The following is a 22,083-nucleotide window of genomic DNA, read 5'->3' as shown; positions in this document are numbered from 1 at the left end:
CGGCCCGCAAGTGTGTTGGAGAGGGTGTTTGGAAAGAGGGGACTGGCAGTACATATGGTGGAAATTGTCCGGTACTAACCCCATTATGGATGGACATCACATCCCAGATACAAGCAATGGTCATGTTTGACATGGCTCTTAGTCCCAGAGAGTGGATGTGTGGACCTTTTTGATCCAGGAATTGGCCTACCCACTAAGGCTCAGAAAAAGGCTGTCATGATGATGCTGATAGCAGAGTGGATGGTGATCGCGAAAAGCTGGAAGCAGAAACAGCCTCCATCGGGAGTAGACTGGCTCCAGAAGCTTTGGGGGATGCTCGCAAAGGAGTGAGTTACGTATAGTATTCCGGGGTACAGTGGGAAATTCCAGCAGGATTGGGGGATGCTCCTGGTGTACCTAAATGGGGACTATATGAAACAGTGGTGCCCGCACAACTTGCGTGTATTGGAAATTATGTGAATGTACAAGGATGTATATTTAAAGACAGGTGTGGGAGAAGAGAACTGGATCTGGCTGCTACCACAAGGCTTGAGGGGGGGGGGGAGATGTTACTTTTTATTATATATGCAAAATACCCCACAAAGTAAGAAAAAATACTAATGCCATTTTTTTCTTTCACAGTGCACGTTTGAAGGGTGTGGAAAACGGTTCTCATTGGACTTTAATTTGCGCACTCATGTGCGAATTCATACTGGAGACAGGCCCTATGTGTGCCCTTTTGATGGCTGTAATAAGAAGTTTGCCCAATCTACTAACCTGAAATCTCACATCTTAACACATGCGAAGGCCAAAAACAATCAGTGAAACTACACCAGAGGAGACATCTCCAAATCAACAAACCATCTTACTGGACAATGTTTGGAGAAAATGTATTTCTTCTCTCCGTGTGGTTTCTACGAAAGAATTTTTAAAATCCTACTGGCCTAAAGGACATGTTTTGATAAAGTAATACAATAAAAACTTTAAAGATGATGTTGCGAAGATGCTCTCTTGCCCTGTAATCCGGTTTTGAGAACAGTGTTTTTGTACAGTTTGTTCCCAACGAGAGGATAATTCATGAACTTGCATCGAAAGACAATTCTTTATACAACAGTGCTAAAATTGGACTTTTCACATTCTTATAAATATAAGGCTCACATGTTGCTTACATTTTTTTAATTTTGTATTTTCCAAGTGTGCATATTGTACACTTTTTGGGGATATGCTTAGTAATGCTATGTGTGATTTTCCTGGAGGTTGATGACATTGCTTGCTGTAGATTTTCTTTAAAAGAATGGACAGTTACTGTACTACATGCATACTTCAAAAGTATTTTCCTGTAAAAAAAAAGATTATATAGGTTTCGTTTGCTCTTAATTTTGGTTGTATTTTTTGACGTTAACACATTTTGTATAACTGTACCGTATAGCTGTATTTAAATCATGTAGTATGAAATATTAGCTGTGATTTAATATTGGTAATCAATTAAGACCCATTTTAGTCACTTTTTTTTATTTTAGGGAAAATACTGCCAGAATCTGAAGTTCAGTGTAATTCTATTTACCTGTTCACCTACGCAAAGCGGTGCGGTTTTGTAGAATGTATTGTACAGGCACTGACCTTTTAACACCAGATATTGTTCAACCCTTGTAAAAAAAATACATTAAAAAGGACAATAAAACTGCGTCCTGAGGAAAGAACAGGCAGATCTCTCTCAGCACAGTTTTTCATTTCATGTCTTTTTTTTTAGTGTAGGCCCACATAAAACTCTTAATTTAAAATGGGAGAAGACTCATTGAAGTATCATTCAAAGCGTTTGTGATGTTCACAGTATAGACATGCAATTTGCAGAGAAGGTATCTGAATGTGTCCTCTAAACAATTGTACAGTAAGTAAAACATGGAGTGAGTCACTTTCTTTGCTGAAGAAGGTTTAATCGTAATTATGTGGCTCATAGAACATTGGGTGCTACATCAAGCCGTTTTGCAGTTTTGATTAAAATGTCAGGTGGAGTAGTTGGAAGGCCAACTTACATTGCTGGGAGTTCAGAGGTTTTTCATAGCTATTGTCTGAGACCTATCTCACTAGAATTGAAGCCTAACTTGGTAATGACATGATCATTTGCTATTAATCAGCAACTTTTACAGTGTGATGCAGGGCAGCTAGGCCATATTACCTGTGTATCTTTTAAAACATTTAATTTGTTAATTCTTCCCGTCACAAAGCACAAATAACAACTAAATTGTTTCAGAATTTAAGTGATCTTAGGCGAGAAAGGAAAGAATGTTACTTCTGTAGTATATCAAACACTTATAATTGGCTATATTAATGTTCTTGCTTTCATACCTGTTTACAATTATTTAATTACAAAAAGGTGATGTCATTTGACCTTTCACTATGCTTTATCTAAGAGCTGTCTAAAAAATCATTATGTGCAGAATTTAATAGTTTTTAATCAACCTTAAAAAATGCACAATAATTACAACTGTTGCCAATATATTGTAAGCATTACTTTTTTAAAGTTCATGATCCATAGTAGCATGCTCACTAATATTGGTCATGGAGCGTATTACCACACATGGATTGCATCCCTTGTAATGCAAAATGTTTACAAGTGTGATGCAATAAAAACTAGATTTGTAAATGAGGAAGAGCATCTAAAATGTTTTCTCAGGACTGAAGAGGCTCTTTCCAAAAAAGCTGTAAAATTGGTCAGACAACGCATAATGTAGGATTTAACAGGGTAATACATTGGCATCATTGACTCTGACTGTATGTTGTTGTGACTTTACTTTCTTGCAAATGTAATGTTCGAGTACATTTCTTACTCTGTTCATTTCTTAAGGTCTTGCCTTCTATACTGTTTTTTTTCTTTTCTTTTTTTAAAGAAGATTCTCTTTTTTCCTGCTCTGGAAAGCGTGTTTTACGGGTGTCTCCATTTCTCAATGATTTGACTTTAGTTGTGTACCACTCTGTCTTCACTATGCCCTTCTCACAGATTTATTTCCACAAAGTCAAAAAGCATACTCCAGATTAAACATCTGAAATCCAATGACCAGTGAGGTTTCACCCACGACTATTTGCTTTAGATGGGCAATAAAGTGCAGTTTAACATAAAAAAAGAAATTGTAGGCAAGACTTGTATCTGTTACATTGTCAAGAAAATAAAACGTTGGATCGTCCAGTTTGTGAAAATCATGTCTTAGAAGTGATCCAAATATTTTTGGGCCCATTCCTTCAAAACTACACTGCATTTTGACAGGCAGCAGAGAAGAGCATTATTCAATTGGTGTGACTGAATAGTAGGATGTCATTTGAAAACCTTGTTTTTTTTAATACTTTTAGAAGGTAACACAACAAAGCTAATGAAAACCAACACCAGTTTGAGTTGCGGGTATCTTTCTAAAAAGATTAATTTAAGATCTCAAAGGTGATGTGTAATAATTCACTGAGTTTTTACTACCCGTGCTAATCAGTGGGTAGTTAACCCCCCCTCTCCCATCCCCCCCGCACTGTTTTCTTTCCCAAATATAGGGCCCTTAATGTAGCAGTAATATTTGGGTAGAAATCTAAACTGATTTTTAGCTTTTTTTTAACTCCATTTTGGGCTATCATTTGTGTTCCATGTACTTGTACTTCGGATTTTGAGTTACGTAAAAGGCATATTGTGCCTTTTACAATAATCTCATATGGAAATAGTTTGTGTTTTTATTCTGTAATGTTCTATTCATACTACAAATATTTGTCCATAGATGGTTTCATTTGAGAAAAGAACAGTAACTAAAGTAGTAGCAATGGCAGAGAGCGGATAGAAAGAATTTAAAATGCATTTTTTTCTTAGTGTATAAGTATCGTACAACAAAGTATGTCATCGTTTTGGCTAGATATTGCTTCACTACTACTGCTTACGTTTTTATTGGAACACCAGTAGAGTTTGGACAGCCGAATACCTTGTTTCCTTGCGTGCCTCGACAAGACAGTTTTTGTCTTCTCCCCTAAAGAAGCCCAGAGACACTCCATGTTTTAGCAGAAAGTAATTGGACAAATGTTATTTCTGACTCCTCTGTCAGCATATTTGTATAGAAAATAAATACTATTTATAAATGTTCCACTTGTTATTGGGGTTACAATACCATGTGGTTTAATTTTGAAGTAAAATTCCTAAAACAGTATTTTTTTCTTGCCTGTGATCATTAAGCAGTGCAGTGTTTTTCTTTCTGGTGTTGCAAAAACCATATGATATAAGCAGTTTGCTGGGTAATATTTACCATTTGGGGATTCACTGTCAAATGTTTGGTTAATTTTGTCATCGCAAAACGCTGGTTGATGCTTTTTTGTTTTTTTAATATATGGAGTTTACTCTCAACGAAGATAGAAACAAGTATATGACATAGCTGTGCTTTCATATTTGAGATCAAATCATAGATTTGCCTGTGAAGTGCCCACTTTATATTTGACTAGCCATCTTGTATTAACTCTTCTGAACAGTTGTAAGCATTTCAAGTTGTAAACTACTTACCAGGCATAAAGTAACTCACCCGCTCACTTCTCTGCACACTATTTCGTACTTCCCAAGAGCCAATTTATCACTCACCAATGGCTAGTGCAAACATTCAGGCCTGGAAAAACATCCTTTTATTATTTGAGTTGCATTGGTCATTTGAATTTAATGCCGCAATTTGTGTGCAGGTAAACATTGACACTGGGACTGTAGTTACTGAACAATACTTAAGTTTAATACATTTTAATACATTTTTTACAGAATTATATGAAAGCTATTTTATTGTGGCTGCTTATTTATAAACATGCATAGCTTAACATTTCCTTTAAATTAATTTCTTTGTTTTTACATCAATACCTCATAGCCTCTGGCGGAATGAGTCATCTATTTCTTTTGGTGTACATTTTATCTTATGATGGTTTGTGTTCTATGAACTAAATACATCTAATTAAGGCTATTGTACCACATGGAGCTGGTCACCTGCATAATTCATGGCAATGAATTATCTAAAGCATTCTTGTGAATGAAATGTGGTTTTCATAATGTTGCAATTAGCTCATAATTAAATGGTTACCATTTTAAAGTAGTACATTTGGATAATATTTAACGGTGCATGTTTTCTTGAGGAGCCAGGAATGAGACGTGGACAGAGACAGCTCATGGTTTTGGCTATAAAGTTTTATTCAAAATAAAAGGGGTTGGAAAAGGCCTCAATGTCCATGGTCTAGGAGGTGTTGCCCTACCTCAACCAAAACTAAAGGTCTGCGCAGCCATTGTCAAGATGTCCAAAGCAAAAATGTCCTGGGTCTGAAATACTATTATGCCCCCCAAATTCTAAAAAAGTAACTCAAAGGTGAATGTCTTTGGCCTTGAAAGTTCACAAAGGTTCAAGCTCAAAAGGAAAGGCATTACTCATACACAAGTTCTCAATGGAAAAGGTTCACAATTCCAGGGGATTGGCTCTCTTCTGCATATTCCTTTTACTAATATGCACATTTCTTGTAACCCAAGAGGATGGCTTCTTCCTCCTGGCTTATCCACTTCTTGGGGAACTGCTCCCTTCTCTAGGTTCCTTTTTGGTTTGCAAAGTTAAAAACAATCTTGTTTCAAATAGTTCAAAATCCTGAGGGCATTTAACTTCCTAGGAATTCTCTTTTGAACAAAATCAACAGCTGGGATGTTAATTCCAATTTCATAGGATACCTGGTGTACTCCCCTACCAGTTTTCTTCTCCAATTTACCTTTTCTCACAGTCATGACTTTGCCTGGTGTCTTCTCCCACCAGAACGTCTTCATGCAATTTGCTTTACACACTTGCCAACTTGATTTTGCTTGATATACTCTCCTGCCAGGGCTTTTCATGTGCTTCACTTTAACCCACTTGCAAACTTGTGTATATCTTGCTTTCGTTGCGTTATTTCCCCCCTTTAAACATTCGGTCTTGTATTCCCTTTAATGCGCTTCTTGTATCTTTAATTGTCCTTGTTAAGTTTGCCCTGGGATCCCAGCTTCCCTCCTGAGGATTTGCTGCCTTTTGGTGGCAACTTTGGTAAGGTCGCTGAAGTGCCCTGTGTCCCAGTTTCCCTCCTAAGGACTCACAGGCGTTGTTTGGTTCTCCCACGCTGAACGTGAAGTGGCTCTTAGGCGTCGTGCCCCACGTCCCATTCTCATAGACTTTGCTTTTCAGCTCCTGCGTCCTTTGCGGCTCCTGCTTGCTGGCTGTGTGTTTTTCCGTATTTGGGCGGCATGGATACTGCTCTCCAGTTCCCACGAACGCCAGGAAGTCTTCCTTGCTCTTCCGCTCATGGTTTTAACGCAGCGGACCAGCTCCTGCAGTCTTCTTTTTCTGGCCTTCCCCTTTGAGCCGGTTGGCGCCATAGTTTTCCTTGCAGCGCAGTAGTCCCTTGGTCAACACCGAGAGGACGAGGCTTCACCAGGCAGTGTCTCTAGCCCCCCCACCCCCACACCCCTGTCAGCTGGTAAGAGTTTTTAAATGTCCCTGCACCTATTATGTGCTCGCAATCACTAGAGCACATCTTGTGCTTCTCGCCTTTACTGTTCCTCATTACTCATTCAGCTTTCACATGCATGGAAACGGTAGTAAGTTCTTATTAACTTTATGTAAAGAGCATTGGTTTGTATTCTCGGCGACTTCCATGGTTGGTTGAAGGGAGCCCTGACAATATGCCATTAAGGCATGGCGAATCGAACGGGTATCCCTAAAAGGGTGATACCATGTCTCCGATTATGTATCACCCCCTCTGAGGTTCACCTAACCTGTGTGGTCCTCCCTCGTTTTGCCACCCCCCAGGGTCAGGATCAGGTAGCGGCTGCTGCCCCCTGGCCACATGGGGAGAGGCTACCGCTGGGAAAGGAGGGATGACCTCGGATTCATCACAGAAGGTAGACCTTTAGTTTATTACAACAACTGATTAACTGTTAGGTGAAGATACATTCTTGTATGTGGTCTTTGCTATTTTGTCAATTGAAATCATAATTTTTGTCAAACGAGAATGGTGCATGTCATCCAGTGTTCATGGTTGTACACAAAATAGACAATCGTGAGATCCATGAAATAGACTAGTGAGTATATAGATGAGCTGTGCCAAACAGGAATAACTAGTACTTCTACGTCCATCCTTTTTCCCTCTATACTTATGGAACATTCCTTCTCCAGCATTGTATCTTTCATGGATTCACATGATTTGAACATTCCCCGCTGACAGGGTGGGAATCCTCTAACATTTTATTATAGCTTATAATAGAGCCCCAACCAGGAGGCCAGCTTCAGATTTTAAGCGCACATCGTGCTGAGGAGTTGAGGCTTTCTTTCCTGTACAGAGCAAAGGTTGCAGACCAGCAGATTTGTTCTTGAAGTATTTCTTCTGACACTTATAAAAACCAACATCTATACAGGTTAAGTGCCTTTTTTACTTTCAAAATATGGAAGAAAAACTAAAAGCCCTTCAAGGCATGGCACTCGTGGAATAAAGAATGTGTCTGTGGGAGACGAGCATTCTGAATGTATATACTGTCTCTATCCAAATCACATTCAGGAGAATTGTGAAATGTATGCTACCTTTCGCACAGTAACCCTCAAAGATGGAAAAAGGAGACTAGCCTTTTGGCTTAAAGAGGGCAGATACCCCCCTTCAGAGGCTGAATCCTCTAGAACTGTGGTGGAGGACAGAACATTCGGGCCAAAAACTCATAAGGGGGCCACATCAGAGAAGAGGATGTCTTCTTACTTTAAAGAAGCAAAAGGAAGGGAAAACAGAAAAATCTGTCCGTCGCTGACGAGAGACCCGTGAATGACGAAAACCTGTGACTGAACCCGCCTTAGGCGATTTGTTGACTAGCAGGACAGCCTGTGCTGTTGCCGGGAAACCACTGTTGACGGTGCCTCGGTCGTCGAGGACATCGAACCATTGTCTACCCGGTTGACGGGAGAACAAGGTGCAATAAAATCTTTGACAACATTGTGTAAACACCCGTTGATGACAACCATGCCCTTGAAGAGCTTTTGGTCGCTGCAACATTGACAGTACAGTACACAAAGTCACCAACCCCATTGCTGTCTGCACTGTCAACAGAGTGGGGGGAGCCTAAAATGAGGTTATATTGCGCTCCTCCATGCAGAAAATCTCAAACATAAGTAAACTGATAAAAAATTAAAGTTTTGAAGCACAAACATAAATTTGGAGACAAACCGATGCCAGAGAGAAAGGTACAAGATGCCATACAGGGCTCTACACCAGTAAAAAAAAAAGGGCCTGATAGTGAGCTACCTCTCAGGCCCTTGCACTCGCCCAACCTCATGGAAGACCAGGCCATAATAGCAGGAAGTGGGGAACCATCACCACCTCATTCACCCAAGGGAGACTCTGATCAACCTGTAGCATCCAAAGGTCTAGCCCTATCTCCGGTCTCATCAATTCTATCAGGCCAGATGATGGAGCACCATATTGATTTGGAATTTGAGCAGTGATACTCGCCCCAGTCCTCTGAGGAAGACCAATATTTGTCACGGTATGCACCCGTGGAGCCATGGTTACAAGAGTTACTGAAACCTATGTTGCCAGCACCGGTTGCACCTCCCCAACCAACCAAACCTTTACTCAACCTACAGTCCCTGTTATCATTACAGGTCTTCTCTCCAATCTCTACTTCAACAACTGGATACTAGGCTGCCAGTGAACTAGCTCCACCCAGTGAGGCACCAGGCCCCTTGGGGGAGCCCCGTAGGCCTGGGAATACAACTCGGAGGGACCAGGTTGATTAACCCAGAGGCAATGTGTCCACCATGCTTACAATCTTGCCACAAAGGGAACTGCCTATCAAACCTATGAGGCCCACAAGACTGAACAGAACCAGCAGCCCCACCAGAATAAGAGGGGCTTCCCCAAGGCTGCAACATTCCCCATACAGTCAGGAAGAGGGAGAATTCCAAACCACTACCACGGACGATGAGGGAGGTAATGGATACACTGATACCTCTACCTCAAAGTCAATGCAGCCAGATAACTGGGAGGACATGGATCTAAACCAAGACTCAGAAGAACCGTTGCATCAGTCACACCACCACCCCCCCCCCTCCCGACGACACAACAGCATTTCACAATACAGTCCAAAACACATGTGAGGAATTTGACCCAATACCCTTGGAGCAGAAAAAGAATTTTCATTTTGTGATTTAATGCACAAGCACAGAAAGGCTGTAATGTCAACTCCCATTCTAGACCATGTTTGGAAGGAGGACTGTTACTCATGAGAAAACCCTTCTCGGAGCTAGCGTTAAAAGGCTGCTTGGAGAAGAAATTTAAGGCATCAGAGGTGTCCCCGAAATGCCTTACATCCCAGCCAGCCCCCTACTCTTTGTCGCCAGCAGCATGCAGATAATGAAATGCTCACGGTCGGAAATACGCAGTACCACCTGACAATGACAGCAGGAAACCACTCATTTGGCATGAAAATTCTGACCACAGTAGCCGCAACAGTGAAAGTGGCAAATTCCCTGGCAATAAACTCAAGAAACGACCATGAGATGTGGTACTGGATGGTGCAGCTATTAGAGTACTTGCCAGAAGAAAAAGAAAATGGGCCCCGGACATCATGCGAGAAGGGGAAGATGCCTACAATCATGCCATCAACACTGCAGTCAACATAGCAGAAATAGGTTTTAAACAAATCGGTAACTGCGTCTTACTACAGAGACGGGCATGATTAAGATGCACAGATGTTCAATGAAAGATACTAGACATGCCTTTGGAGGGAGACCAACTTTTTGGTCCCAAAATTAACAACGCCCTTAAAGCAATAAAAAATAGACACAGCAAGGTTGCTTACCACCCTGACTGAAATGCACTTTTCGCTCCTTCTGAAGAGTCTGGTTGTTCCATGGCGACTAATCGAGGCAGAAAAAGTATACCAGAGGGGAGCCTACCAGGTGTATTGCTGGGTGTACCCATACAAACAGACTGCAAGCAAGCTCCAAGAAGGTGGCAGACAACATCTGCCTCTAGGGGCAGGCAGAAAAACAAGCTAGACTTCAATGGACACCCACGGCCAAGCTGCAGCAAGTGGTGGGGGAAGGGGGCAACTTGCAATACCATCTACAGCAGTGACAAGTTGGACATCAAACAAAAGGGCACATCATAAAATTCCAAGGGGGCCCCCCCGCCCGCACCCCCAATATTCCAACATCTTAACAAGTGAGGTGGAGAAACTGCTTGGGAAAAACAAATTACTCAAAGTCCCAAAACATCAGAGGGGGCAGCTACTCCAGATTCTTTGTGGTGAAAAAAGACGATTCATGGCGACCAATTCTGGACTTAAGAAGTTTGAACAAATGTCAAGAAACAAAAAAAGTTCAAAATGGTCACCTTGTCAGATGTCATGAAGTCAGTAAGGGACTGCAACTTTGTAGCAGCACTGAATCTCAAAGGTGCATATACGCTAGTGTTCCTAGGGGCATAGTTCAACACCACAGAGGGCCAGGTACGTCCTTCAGTAGAGAGAGCAGCGTCAATAACCCGTCTAATGAAATTCTACCTGGGCGACAGAATCGCAGTCAGAACGTTCATGAAACTACTAGGCACCATGTCGTCCTGCATTACCCTAATACAACATTGCAGGTTACCAATGAGACCGCTACAAGAATTCCTAGCGGACCAGTGGTCCCAGCTAACGGGATCATGGAACGACAAGTTGATAGTAACAAATTCACTCGCAGACAGCTTGCAGTAGTGGCTCACGCCATCTCGCATCACAAAATGAGTCCTATTTGGGAATCCACTGTTTCAAGAAACCTTGATCACGGATGCCTCACTGACTGGATGGGGGCTGCACGCAAACCAGCTATCGGTAAAGGGCTAGTGGTCCCCGGCCGAGGCACCACTCACATCAACATCTTAGAACTGAAGGCAGTGGCACATGCCCTTTGCTCGTTCCAACCAGTGCTCAAGAACAAAGTGGTAAGAGTGTTCAGACAACACAGGGTATATTGTGTGAAAGCGGGGGCCACAATGTCAAGGGTGGTCTCAAGAGAAGCCCAATGGCTGTGGCACGGGGCCATTGAAAAAGACAGGAGACTAGAAGCATTCCACCTTCCGGGTAAGGAAAACAAAACTGCAGAACTGAGCAGAGCCAACGAACAGTCAAACAAATGGCATCTGGCAGGCAGGCAGGAAGCTCCTACAAATCTTCAACAAGAGGGGAACACCGACCATAGATCTCTTTGGCACGTGGGAGGACAAGAAATGCCCTCTGTTCGCAAGCAGATATCCTCACCATGGATCTCTAGGTGACCCGTTCGCAATGTCATGGGAAGGAATCCTTGCCTATGCGTTTCCCCCAACGCTGGTGATACGCAAAGTTTTGCAAATGATTTCAACGTACAGGTGCACAGTCATTCTCATAGCACCAACATGGGCGAGAAAACTAGTTCTCCGAGCTTGTTCACCTATATCTGGACTGTACAATCGCTCTGTTAGTATGCCAAACTGCTCTTCATGTGCAACCACCAGGTGCTACATCATAACCCAGAGGTCCTCAATTTAAAGGCCTGTCTCCTGACTTCGGTTCGGACAAGTCCCACTCACGCAGGAATGCAGAAACATCCTAAAGACTGCCAGGGCGGAATTCACAAACTGATCATATGTATACAAGTGGAATCGTTTTTACACTTGGTGTTCTCAACAACAATTGGATCTGTTAAGTGTAGATCCTCACCAGATCCTACCATACCTATTAAAATTTGTGAAACATGATTTGTCACTCATCCATCAAAATCCATCTTGTGGAAATTTCAGCCCTAATGAAACTGCCATTTGAACCTGTGGCGATTACAGGCATAACGTTTTTGTCCTGGAAGACTGCTTTTCTAGTAGCAAGCACATCTTTCAAACTGGCCGAAATACAAGCACTATCTGTTAGAACGCTGTATCTACAGTTTGCAAAGAACAAAGTTATCTTAAAAACAAATCCTACATTCGTTCCCCAAGTGTTGTCCAATTGGCACAGGTAGTATAGCTCAGTGGCAATGCGCTCGTCTTGGAAGCAAGACGCAGGGCAACACAGGTTTGAATTCCAGGTCCGCGCTTAGAAACCTCTTCGGTTTAAGCGTCTTATAATTGTTTTTTTTATAATTATAATTTCCTACTGCAAATCAAAGTAACCCTATCAGTTTTCTTCGCAAACCTGTCCACAACAGCTGAACAATCTCTTTAGTTGCTAGACCTTCGAAGAACCCTGAAGTTCTACATCGCCAGAACCAAGAAATTTCAACAAACGTCTCAACTATTTTTTGGCATTTAGGCCCAGTTTTTCTGTGGCTCTGGGTACCAGGGTTTGCCCTGAGGTTGCATCTGGAACTCCCTGCAGAGTCTTGGCTCGAGGCCCTTATCTAGGGAGCTGAACGTACAGGGGTTGAACCTGAGGTTCCCCTTCTTGGGGCTAAATCGACTACCGGCAAAATTGAGGGACCCTCGTTGAGGGTCCTGGCGGTGAGATACATCCCTTAGCCTTCCCACGCTCACGGCTGTGGTGTTACCAGTTCTGTCGAGGAGGGGGGGGGCCAAAGAAGGTGGTCACGCACCACAGACCTTCCAGTACCAGCTCTGCTGAGGTTTTTCCACTGGAGGCTAATTCTGGGACAGTCCCTAAGGTGTCCAGTAAACACCCTAGATCTGCCAGTAACGGCCCTGCCGAGGTTCCTTGCTTCAAGGCTAAAATGGCACATAAGGCACCTGACTCCCATGAGGAGACTATTGTCTCACTTTTTCCTGTGATGCAGTTTGACTCAGGTGTTGACAAAATGGTAGCCCAACCTCCGCGGACCACAGGGTCCATTTTGACTACCTCTCTTACACCAACGTTCACTACGGCTGGTGCTGGGGGCCCCCTTTTGGGACAGAGCAGCCTTTTCCACGCTATGTGGATAACAAGAACCCTTTCGGCCCTCTGATGGATTGGCATGCTCAGACACTGCTGCCTCATACAGTCTTGCTTCTCCCTGCATCCGCACCCCTCATCTATGTTGACCCAATTGGTGGAGGTCCATCCTGGCAACCATCCTCATTACGTTCATGGGTTATGCCCCTTTTGAGCGGCCTCTGCCCTCTCCAGCACCTAGACCTTTGTCTGAGGATGCCTTTTTTGGGAAATTTCAGACGCTGATGCATTCTGATCCCATGAATGCGTACTTTAAGGATCTGTTAGGGAAATATATCCTAGGCCTCCGGTACCGCCTTCTGCTCCGGCAGATCCTACGTACGTACCTGGTGGTGCCTCCTCCACCTCTACCTCTCAGACCTCCTCTGCCTCCACTTTCCCTGGTAGAGAAAACACCAGGAATGCGGCCTAACAACACTTTTAGTACTTGAGGCAGTAGGCACAGCGGATCAGTCTTCTCCTCCTGCTTCACTGGATGACGATCAGGCGGACCAGGTCAGCGATGAGCCACCCCGCTCTATTGGAGCATTTCATGACCGGGTAGTACCTGAGGCCCCAGCTCCACAAGGTGTGTTTTCAGGAGCCTTCACTGTCGCCTCAGGAGCGCAGCGGCCTGTTCCTCCAGAAGGACATTTTTGGCTGATGTCTGGGGAAAACCTAATTCTGGGCGGTATCTCGATAAGAGGATTGACGCTCACTATAAGCTTCATACCTCTGAGGAAATATCTTTGTTGGCTTGTCCGCTCCCTTCGTCGGCGGTTGTGACAGCAGCCACCCTATAGTCCAAGCCGGCCTCTGCATCCTCCGCTGCAGTGGACCAAATCCTCTCCAAGGAGGACAAGCTTCTTGACGCCATTGGGAAGAAAGTCTTTTCCAATTTGGCGCTCCAGCTTTGTCAGGCTAACACTGACCTTATCCTGGCAGCTGCCAATGTCAAGCTATGGGAGGGAACAAGCAGATTTCCAGGAATGTATTCCTGCGGCTAGGATTGAGGGCTTCAAAGCCGGTTTGTTGGATGCCAGAGTGCTGGCACAGGATCTACTGGAGGCTGCGGCACACCACCTAGACACCTCAGCTCGAGGCGTCGTGGTCGACATCTTCCACCAAGCGTGGCTTCATGCTGCAAAGTTCTCAAAGGACGTGTAGGACAAGGTGCTTGATCTTCTTTTTGATGGTAAGGAATTTTTCCATTCCTCCACAGATGAGGAACCAACAAAGACCAAGGCGAGCACTCAAACAGCCAAGTCTTTATTGGTCCTGGTGAAAGCTTCAGCTAAGGCTCCTTAAACACAGAGGTCAGTGTCCCAAACTCTATCTTTCTCGGGATTCAGCGGTTTTCAGGATCACCGTGCGTGCCGATCTGAGGCTCCGGCTGGTGGGCCCTACTGTAAGCAGCGGCAAGGTGGCCGATTTTTCTCTCGCTCATCAGCCTCCTCTCCTGGGACAGGTAGTTGCCGATAAATCATCCAAATTATATTTTTGGTTGTTCGCACTAGACGCCGGTGAGACGACACATTTCGTCTCCTCTGGAGGCATGGCAGGCTATCACTGAAGACCGATGGGTTTCGTTAATCGCTCGAGCGGGCTTATGCTTGCCCCCTGCCCACCTGTCAACCCTCCCTTCCAGCAGACTGGGTCGCCCTCCCTCAGAGCCGAGTTACAGAAACTTCGACCTCAGCGCGATAGAGCCTGTTCCCCCTCAGGGAGCAAGGGGAGAGCTACTACTCTCATCTGTTCAGTGCCCAAACCCAACCATGCTGGCCTGCATACTATCCTCAACCTTTTCCAGTTCAATCTTTCTCTTCCCCAAGAGAAATTCAAGATGATCACGCCCTGCCAGATAAAGTCCTCTCTCTGGAAGGGTGACTGGCTCAGTGTGGTAGACCTCCAGGGTGCATACATGCACCTTCTGATTTGGAGTCTGCATTGAACATATCTGCAGTTCTCCTTGGGAGCATAACACTTTCAGTTTTGTGTACTCCCTTCTGGTCCCATCTCGGCACCGCGTGTCTTTACGAAGATGTCTGTCATTGCAGCATTTCTCAGACTGCTAAATATTCATGTATACCCATACTTAGACAATTGGTTCCTGCGCAGTCCTTGGCCAAAGACTCCTTGACCAATCTTTAGTCACTCCTTCAGCTCCTGTTCCATCTTGGGCTGTCAGTGAATTGGCACAAATCATCCATGATGGTTTCTCAGGACCTGATATTTCTGGGTTTATGTTGGAATATGGTCCTTACCAAGGTGTTTCTAATGATGGACTTGCAGACCTGTTGACCACTTGTCAGCTCTTCCCCCAGTCCTTGCAGATGACGACCTGGTTGTTAAGATGGATTTCTCAACTCTGACCTTGTGGGCAGAGGTTCAGAAGGCCAGCCTTGTTTCTTGGAACAGGGTAACCTTCTGGACAAGCCAGACCAATCGAGGTAGCATTGGCAGCGGTCAAGACTAGGTCTCAGGAGTGGTGAGGGAGACTGAAAGACCTCAATGAGCACACAGAGTAAAGGACACTTACAAATCACTCCCAGTCAGGTGTGTGTGTGTGTGTATGTATATATATATATATATATATATATATATATATATATATATATATATATATATATATATTCACGGCCCTTGAGTTTCAACACAATAGTTATTAATAGTAACACTTTTAAACCAACACAATCCTACTAAAATGCATATACAGAAAACCAAGTGACCTAAAGGGTTAATGCACGGAATGGGTCCACAGCCTAGAAAAAGGGAAGGAAGCAGGTAGCGCAAAGAGTCTAAAGCAGTTCTGCAGTAATCAAAATCCTAACTGAAAGGCAGTCCAGTCCCTAAGAAGAGCCTAGTTCTCAAATGTATTTGCAGTGCTGGTACACACGGTAGTGCAGATGGGTGAAAACGGGGTCTCTTGTAGGGTATGTAGCAGCTCAGGAAGGAGGGTGAGGTGATGCAGAATAGGTTTCCACTATTCGCGGAGGGTCTCCCTGAGAGGGCAGAACAGGTTCCAGGAGTTGGGAATAGTTTGATAGCTCAGATTTATCTGTGCAAAGGAGAGGGGCCCTCATGGTCCACTCGTGCTTAAAAATTGATGGATGTGCTACGGGCCACCGGTAGGGTTGCAATTACTCACCGACCCCCGGCACGCTCCGGTCCAAACTTCAGCAGTGGAGTCCAATTCGGTTGCAGGTTCAAATGTGGCAATCTCGCAGCTTTGTGGCTTTCAGCAACAAAGTTACAGCGTTGATTCTCAAACGGGACAGTGGCGATTTCTCTGCTCCTGGTGGATGGATCAGGCCAGTTTCACTGTAGCAGGCTTCAGGGCACAGAGGGTCACAGCTGCAATGCACTTGCAAAGTTCCTCACCACAGCTGGGCGACACGGTAACCGCATGTATCCCGATTGGGGCGCTCTCAAGGGCCTCCTTGAAACGGCGGCAGTATCGTAGCAAAGGTCCTGCGCAAGCTGGTCAGCCCACTGGTTGGCCCAGGGGCACTTCCAAGAAGGCTTACTTGCAGGGTTTCATGAAGGTGCCGAGAATAGTTAATTCCACTACTTCAATGGGTTGAAGCGCCTTCGCAGACCACCTAGTTCGATCAGATGCAGAGGGGTACAGCGGGCTCGGTGCCAAACCTTCCAGCGGGGCGCTAGCAGTTCCTTGACTCGTCTTAGTTTCAGAATACTTGGAGCCTATCCTTCGTTCAGTGAGAACTCAAGACAGTGACATAGTATTGGTGTTTGGAGCCTTCTCTTATCGAGCCAAAACTAAGAGGACCCAATGGGAGATCTGCTCGCATACAGGCACACCATATGTGGACCAATCATGGACCACGGTGGTCCCAGGCATTCACAGCATGCCAGACTCTGGCACCTAGTATGTCTATTGGAACCAGACCGTCCAACCTCCATCATGGAAGCACACAAGGCATGCAGAAGCCTGCGAAAGTTTTGGTTTCGCGGGCAAATGCTTGCCCAAATAAGGACTGACCTGGGGAAGGAGAAGGGGCAAGATGGCCACAGGACAGGACAAATAACCTTATGGCATGGCCATATTGGAGCCAGTTAACAAGGGGGGTCCTGGGAGTCCCTCTGTCAGACATTAGTCCTGGTTACGAGAGACTTACCCAGAGTCTTTAGCTCACTATCTTTCACAGAGAAGAAATATCCCAAACATATCAGTCTTTGTCCTGCCCCGGGGCAGTCCAGCACCGAAATGCTAGGCAATTCTCTGAACAGAAGTACCAACAGAAACCCCAGACACGTGTTTCGGTCTGGTTGGACCTCATCAGTAGGGTGGATCTGTGCCTCTCTAAGAATAGTGAGCAAGGGGTCCACGTCTGGCTTCCCCCAGTAACTTGGGGTGAGACCCAAAGTTACTTAAATATGCAAATTAACAAGGGGGTCCTGGGTGTCCCTCTGCCAGACATTAGTCCTGGTTACGAGAGACTTACCCAGAGTCTTTAGCTCACTATCTTTCACTATTCTTAGAGGGGCACAGCTACTCCCTACTGATGAGGTCCAACCAGACTGAAACACGTGTCTGGGGATGCTGTTGGTACTCTTGTTCAGAGGAGAATTGCCTAGCATTTTGGTGCTGGACTGCCCCAGGGCAGGACAAAGACTGATATGTTTGGGATATTTCTTCTCTGTGAAAGATAGTGAGCTAAAGACTCTGGGTAAGTCTCTCGCAACCAGGACTAATGTCTGGCAGAGAGACTCCCAGGACCCCCCTTGTCAATTTGCATATTGGAGCCAGGCCACCTATTTGTGCAAAACCTGGTGAACCTGGAAGGAAAGGGTTGAAAATACATGAAAAGATGAGCTGTCACCAGCCCCTGTCAGGCACATCTGCACTTCTCCTAAAAATCCCTTTTGAGAGAATCTAGGGCCTTTGTGACAGGAAGACCCAAGTGCACTATACTGGAAGGTACACTGTGCACTTGCAACATGTTGCAGAAAAGTTGCAACATTGACAAGAACTAAGGGAAACAGTCTCCCAGTACTGACTGTCTTTGAGGGCATGTCAGTTTCTCCCCTAACAAAGTGAGCGAAAAGCCCAGGGGAGTGCAGCTGAAGGCCGTGCTCCTCTGGCAAAGTCAGACTAAGGTGTATAACAGCAGCAAAAAGTTAGGGGGTGTGGGGGTACACAACTGTAGGGAAAATTACACATGAAATAGAAATCTTTCCTAACACTGGTGGTTCCAAAGACTTCTGGGTCTCATGGCCTCTTGCGTGTTAGCTCTACCTGTTGCACATCTGAAGATGAGGCGCACTCGGCTAGCCCTTCGGAGCTGTTGGTCCCAGTCTTCGAATTCCAAGATGATTCCAGTTCCATCGTGCATGACGACGGATCTACAATGGTGGTCATCTGCCAACAACCTTTCGGTGGGGGCCTCTTTCCAGGAGCGCTGCCAATAAGTAATGGTTACTACAGACGCCTCCCTTCTGGGGTGTGGAGCAATGCTGCGTCACCTCGAAGTATTCGACTTTTGGACGCCACAGGACAGACAGTTTCATATTAATTAACTGGAACGCCTGGCTGTGTTCCTGGCGCTCAAAGCTTTTCAACCGACTATCACCAACAGGGTGGTCTCTATTCGCACAGACAATTCTGTGGCGATGTTTTACATCAACAAGCAGGGCGGCACCAAGTCACCTCTCCTTGTGGATCTTGCCATACAAATTTGGTGCTGTGCCATCCAGCACAATGTTTTGCTCCTGGCTGTACACATCCCGGGTCACATCAATGTGACTGCATATTCACTCAGTCGGCAGCCAGTTATGAGTGGGAAATGAACATCGATGTCCTCTCCTATGTTTTCCATCAATGGGGCACTCCAGAGGTGGACCACTTTGAAACTTCTTCAAATAAGAAATGTCCTCTTTATGTGTCCAGGGCCAAGATCGGAGCATCCTCCCTGGGGGACGCCCTTGAGATTCTTTGGGGCAACATGAAGTCTTGCGCCTTCCCTCCATTGCTACTGATTCATCGGTCACTCTGCAAGCTCAGGACCGCATCATATTGCACACTCCTGTTCATGGCTCCTTGGTAGCCAGCCAGATTCTGTTTTTTAGAACTACAGCATCTGTCGGTTCTCTCCCCCCACCCCATCAGATTGCCGCAGATACCCGACCTTCACCATAGTAATCATTGGCTGTGGCACACTCCCCCCACAATTGTTCAGCTTGGTGGCCTGGTGCCTGAGTTCAGATCTTTAGCGCATTTCAATCTGTCTGAAGACAATATGGGCATTATCCAAGCAGCCAGGAAACCTACGAGGGCCCAGTACAGGAGCAAATGTCTTTTTGCTATTGGTGTTTAGCTAAACTGCTCGATCCCAGGTATGCTTCAGTCGACACTGTTCTATCCTTTGTGTCTCACCTGGCAGCTGTCATGCAGGATTTTTTTTATCCGCCTTTGCAGCCTACCTGTCCATGGACAGCTGTTCTTTTTCCTGACTAATCCAGTCATTAAAAGGCATTTTGCAGTCCTTCACCTGTTCCCGCCAGTGCGGACTCCTCATCCCAAATGGGATCTAAATGTGGTCCTCACTGCGTTATGTCATAAGATGTTTGAACCCATGGCCACTACCGTTTTTAAGTACCTCTCTTGGAAGGTTGCTTTTCTGATCGCACTAACGTCAGCAAGGCAAGTAAGCGAGCTCTAAGCTCTCTGCGTGGAACATCCGTTCCTCACTTTCCACAAGGATAAGGTTGTGCTTCGCACTCATCCTTCCTTCCTAAGGTGGTTACTGATTTTTATTTGAACCAATCTATTTCCTTGCCAGTCTTCCCGAACCCAGCATTTGATGCCGAGAGAGTTCTACACAATTTGGACATCAGACGACCCCTTAAGTTTTACCTCGCTAGAACAAGTGAACTCAGAAGCTCCAGAAGCTCCTCACAACTCTGTTACATTTGGTGACCCTAAAGGGAAACCAGCTTCGAAAGCTTCCATCTCACGCTGGATTGCCTCATGTATTTCAGAGGCCTATAAGATCCAAGGCCTTCAACCACTAAATGGCATCCATGCACATCTAGTCCGTGGCAAAGCGGCTGCTGTTGCCTTCCAAAAGTATGTCCCTTGGGAGTCCATTGCCTAGGCGGCTACGTGGGCCTCCCCATCGGCTTTCTGCAAGCATTACTGCTTAGACCTGACCGCCAGGGCTGATGCCCAATTTGGTGAGGCTGTTATAAAAAAAAAAACACGTATTCCAATAAAGGGATTTTCCATCCACCCGTACTACCTATGGTTGTGCTTGGGAATCTCCCACAAGTATGGAGGAAAGGGGACGGGACGTAGAAGTATAAAAAAGTTACTCACCGTAGTGACTACATAGTCCCCTTTCCTCCATATGCCCACTCACCGTCCCCTCTAAAAATATGCTGTATTGTTGCTTAAATGGTCTCAGACCTAGCGATAGAAAAGGACTGCAGGGCGATGCGTGGGGCAGAGCTAGGGAGGGCACGGTGACAGCCACCTGAGGTAGCCCCACGTAAAAAATAAAAGGACCAAAATTAAAATGTTGATGCTTTTTTAACAAAATTGCTCCTGTCCCGAAGGACAGAATTTCCCCACAAGTATGGAGGAAAGGGGACTATGGAATAGGAGTAAGGTAGTCACTACGGTGAGTAACTTTGTTAAACTGCCATGGCAATCTATTCAAAGCATGTGAATCCATAAAAGATCCAATGCTGGAGAAGGAGCATGTTAATTACCTGTAACTCCTGTTCTCCAGCATTGGTATCTTTCATGGATTCACATGCGCCTACCTACCACCCCTAAGGGAGAAAGGCTCCATTTCTCCAACTCTATTCTCTCTTGGGTTAGAATCTGAAGATAGCCTCCTGGGTGGAGCTTGTCACTCGACGTTCATTTGCTGCGGCAGAATGCACCCAAAAGTACCTGGATGGGCTACTAAAATGAGCCTTAAAGCTCTATAATAAAAATAATACCAAGAATTCCCATCCTGTCACAGAATATTCAAAGCATATTAATGTATGAAAGATACCAATGCTGGAGAACAAGAGTTACAGGTAAGCAACATGCGCTTGTCTTCTGAATGGGACTGAAGCACTTTTCAGTAGTACATAACACATGCGTTTTCTTAGTCTTGCGTCCCGTCGTCTTTCCTCGATACTGCATGGGCGTCCCTTCCAAGGGAAGGGAGACGGAAGCTTTTTCACAAGAAAAAACCTCTTCCCCTTTAAATGTATAGGTACACAAGGGTGCGGCCCTGGGAGCATGTGCTGCCCTGACTCCGCCGCCACACCTCAGTCCCCTTTTCTGTGTCTACAGGAACGGGCCCAATTCACCACTGCTACTTGATTTGGCAGCGGCCATGTAATTCCACGCGTGGATACATCATCTTAGTTTTTTTGTTGTTTTGTCTTTCTTATTATTTAGGTACTCAGTCTTCAGATGTCACACATCTGCGCATGTTGACTTCCACAAGGTTCACCAAGTGCCCATCCTGCAATGGGCTGTTCCCAACTTCAGACCCCCACGCCCTCTGCCTACGTTGCCTTGGCCCAGACCACGGTTGGCAAGCTTGTACAGCGTGTGGCTCGCTGTCATCGAAATCGCTGAAGAATAGACTAGACAGTTGGAGGGCACTCTTCCAAAAGTCTCCTCCAGAGGACCTCAAGGACTTTGTGAAACACCGAACTAGGCCCATGGTAGGGCTGCTATTTTGCATCGCCCCCGCAAAGGGGACTCCTTCCCAAGGACACTCCCGCGCGGGAGGGACCGTTCAGGTCCTCATACCTGCATGTGCACCGAGGCTGCTGCAGCTACCGGCTAAGGGATCCTTGGATCCTCCCGGTCGCAGTGTTCAGGGACCGGAAGGTTCTTGTACTGGATTGTCATCCGAGGGGCTCTGACCTTGTACCAGCAATGTGGCCGAGGGGCTATGCCCTAGTGCCGGCAATACGTCTGAGGGGGCGCCTAAACTCAGCTCTACCGACCCCTGGGTCGAAGTTGTCACACCTACTGGGTCTAGGCACAAGGAGCAGGGTAGGCCTTGGAGGAGGCTGGGCCCAGCGAGCCGAGCAAGACGTCGCAGGCACGTGGAGGGCAGCTTGACAAAGACCGAGGCACCCGTCTGACGCCATTCCAGGAGTTTGGCAAAGAACGAGTGTCAAGGTGGGACTGGCCT

General features: G+C 45.5%; 1 protein-coding gene across 1 annotated transcript in view; it reads left to right on the top strand.

The window, feature by feature from the left end:
- YY1 (YY1 transcription factor) overlaps window positions 1-4,151 on the top strand; it is a 236,866-nt gene extending 232,715 nt beyond the window's left edge. The window contains exon 5 of the mRNA XM_069637790.1: window positions 622-4,151. Coding sequence (XP_069493891.1) covers window positions 622-804 — 183 coding nt within the window. The 3' untranslated portion in view covers window positions 805-4,151. The remainder of the gene's footprint in view (window positions 1-621) is intronic.
- Window positions 4,152-22,083: the final 17,932 nt, after the last annotated feature.

This window comes from Ambystoma mexicanum, chromosome 14, assembly GCF_040938575.1.
Source record: "Ambystoma mexicanum isolate Mex_15411 chromosome 14, UKY_AmexF1_1, whole genome shotgun sequence".
Taxonomy (NCBI): domain Eukaryota; kingdom Metazoa; phylum Chordata; class Amphibia; order Caudata; family Ambystomatidae; genus Ambystoma; species Ambystoma mexicanum.
Note: the sequence above shows the minus strand (reverse complement) of the source record. Positions and strands in the feature narration are given on the sequence as shown.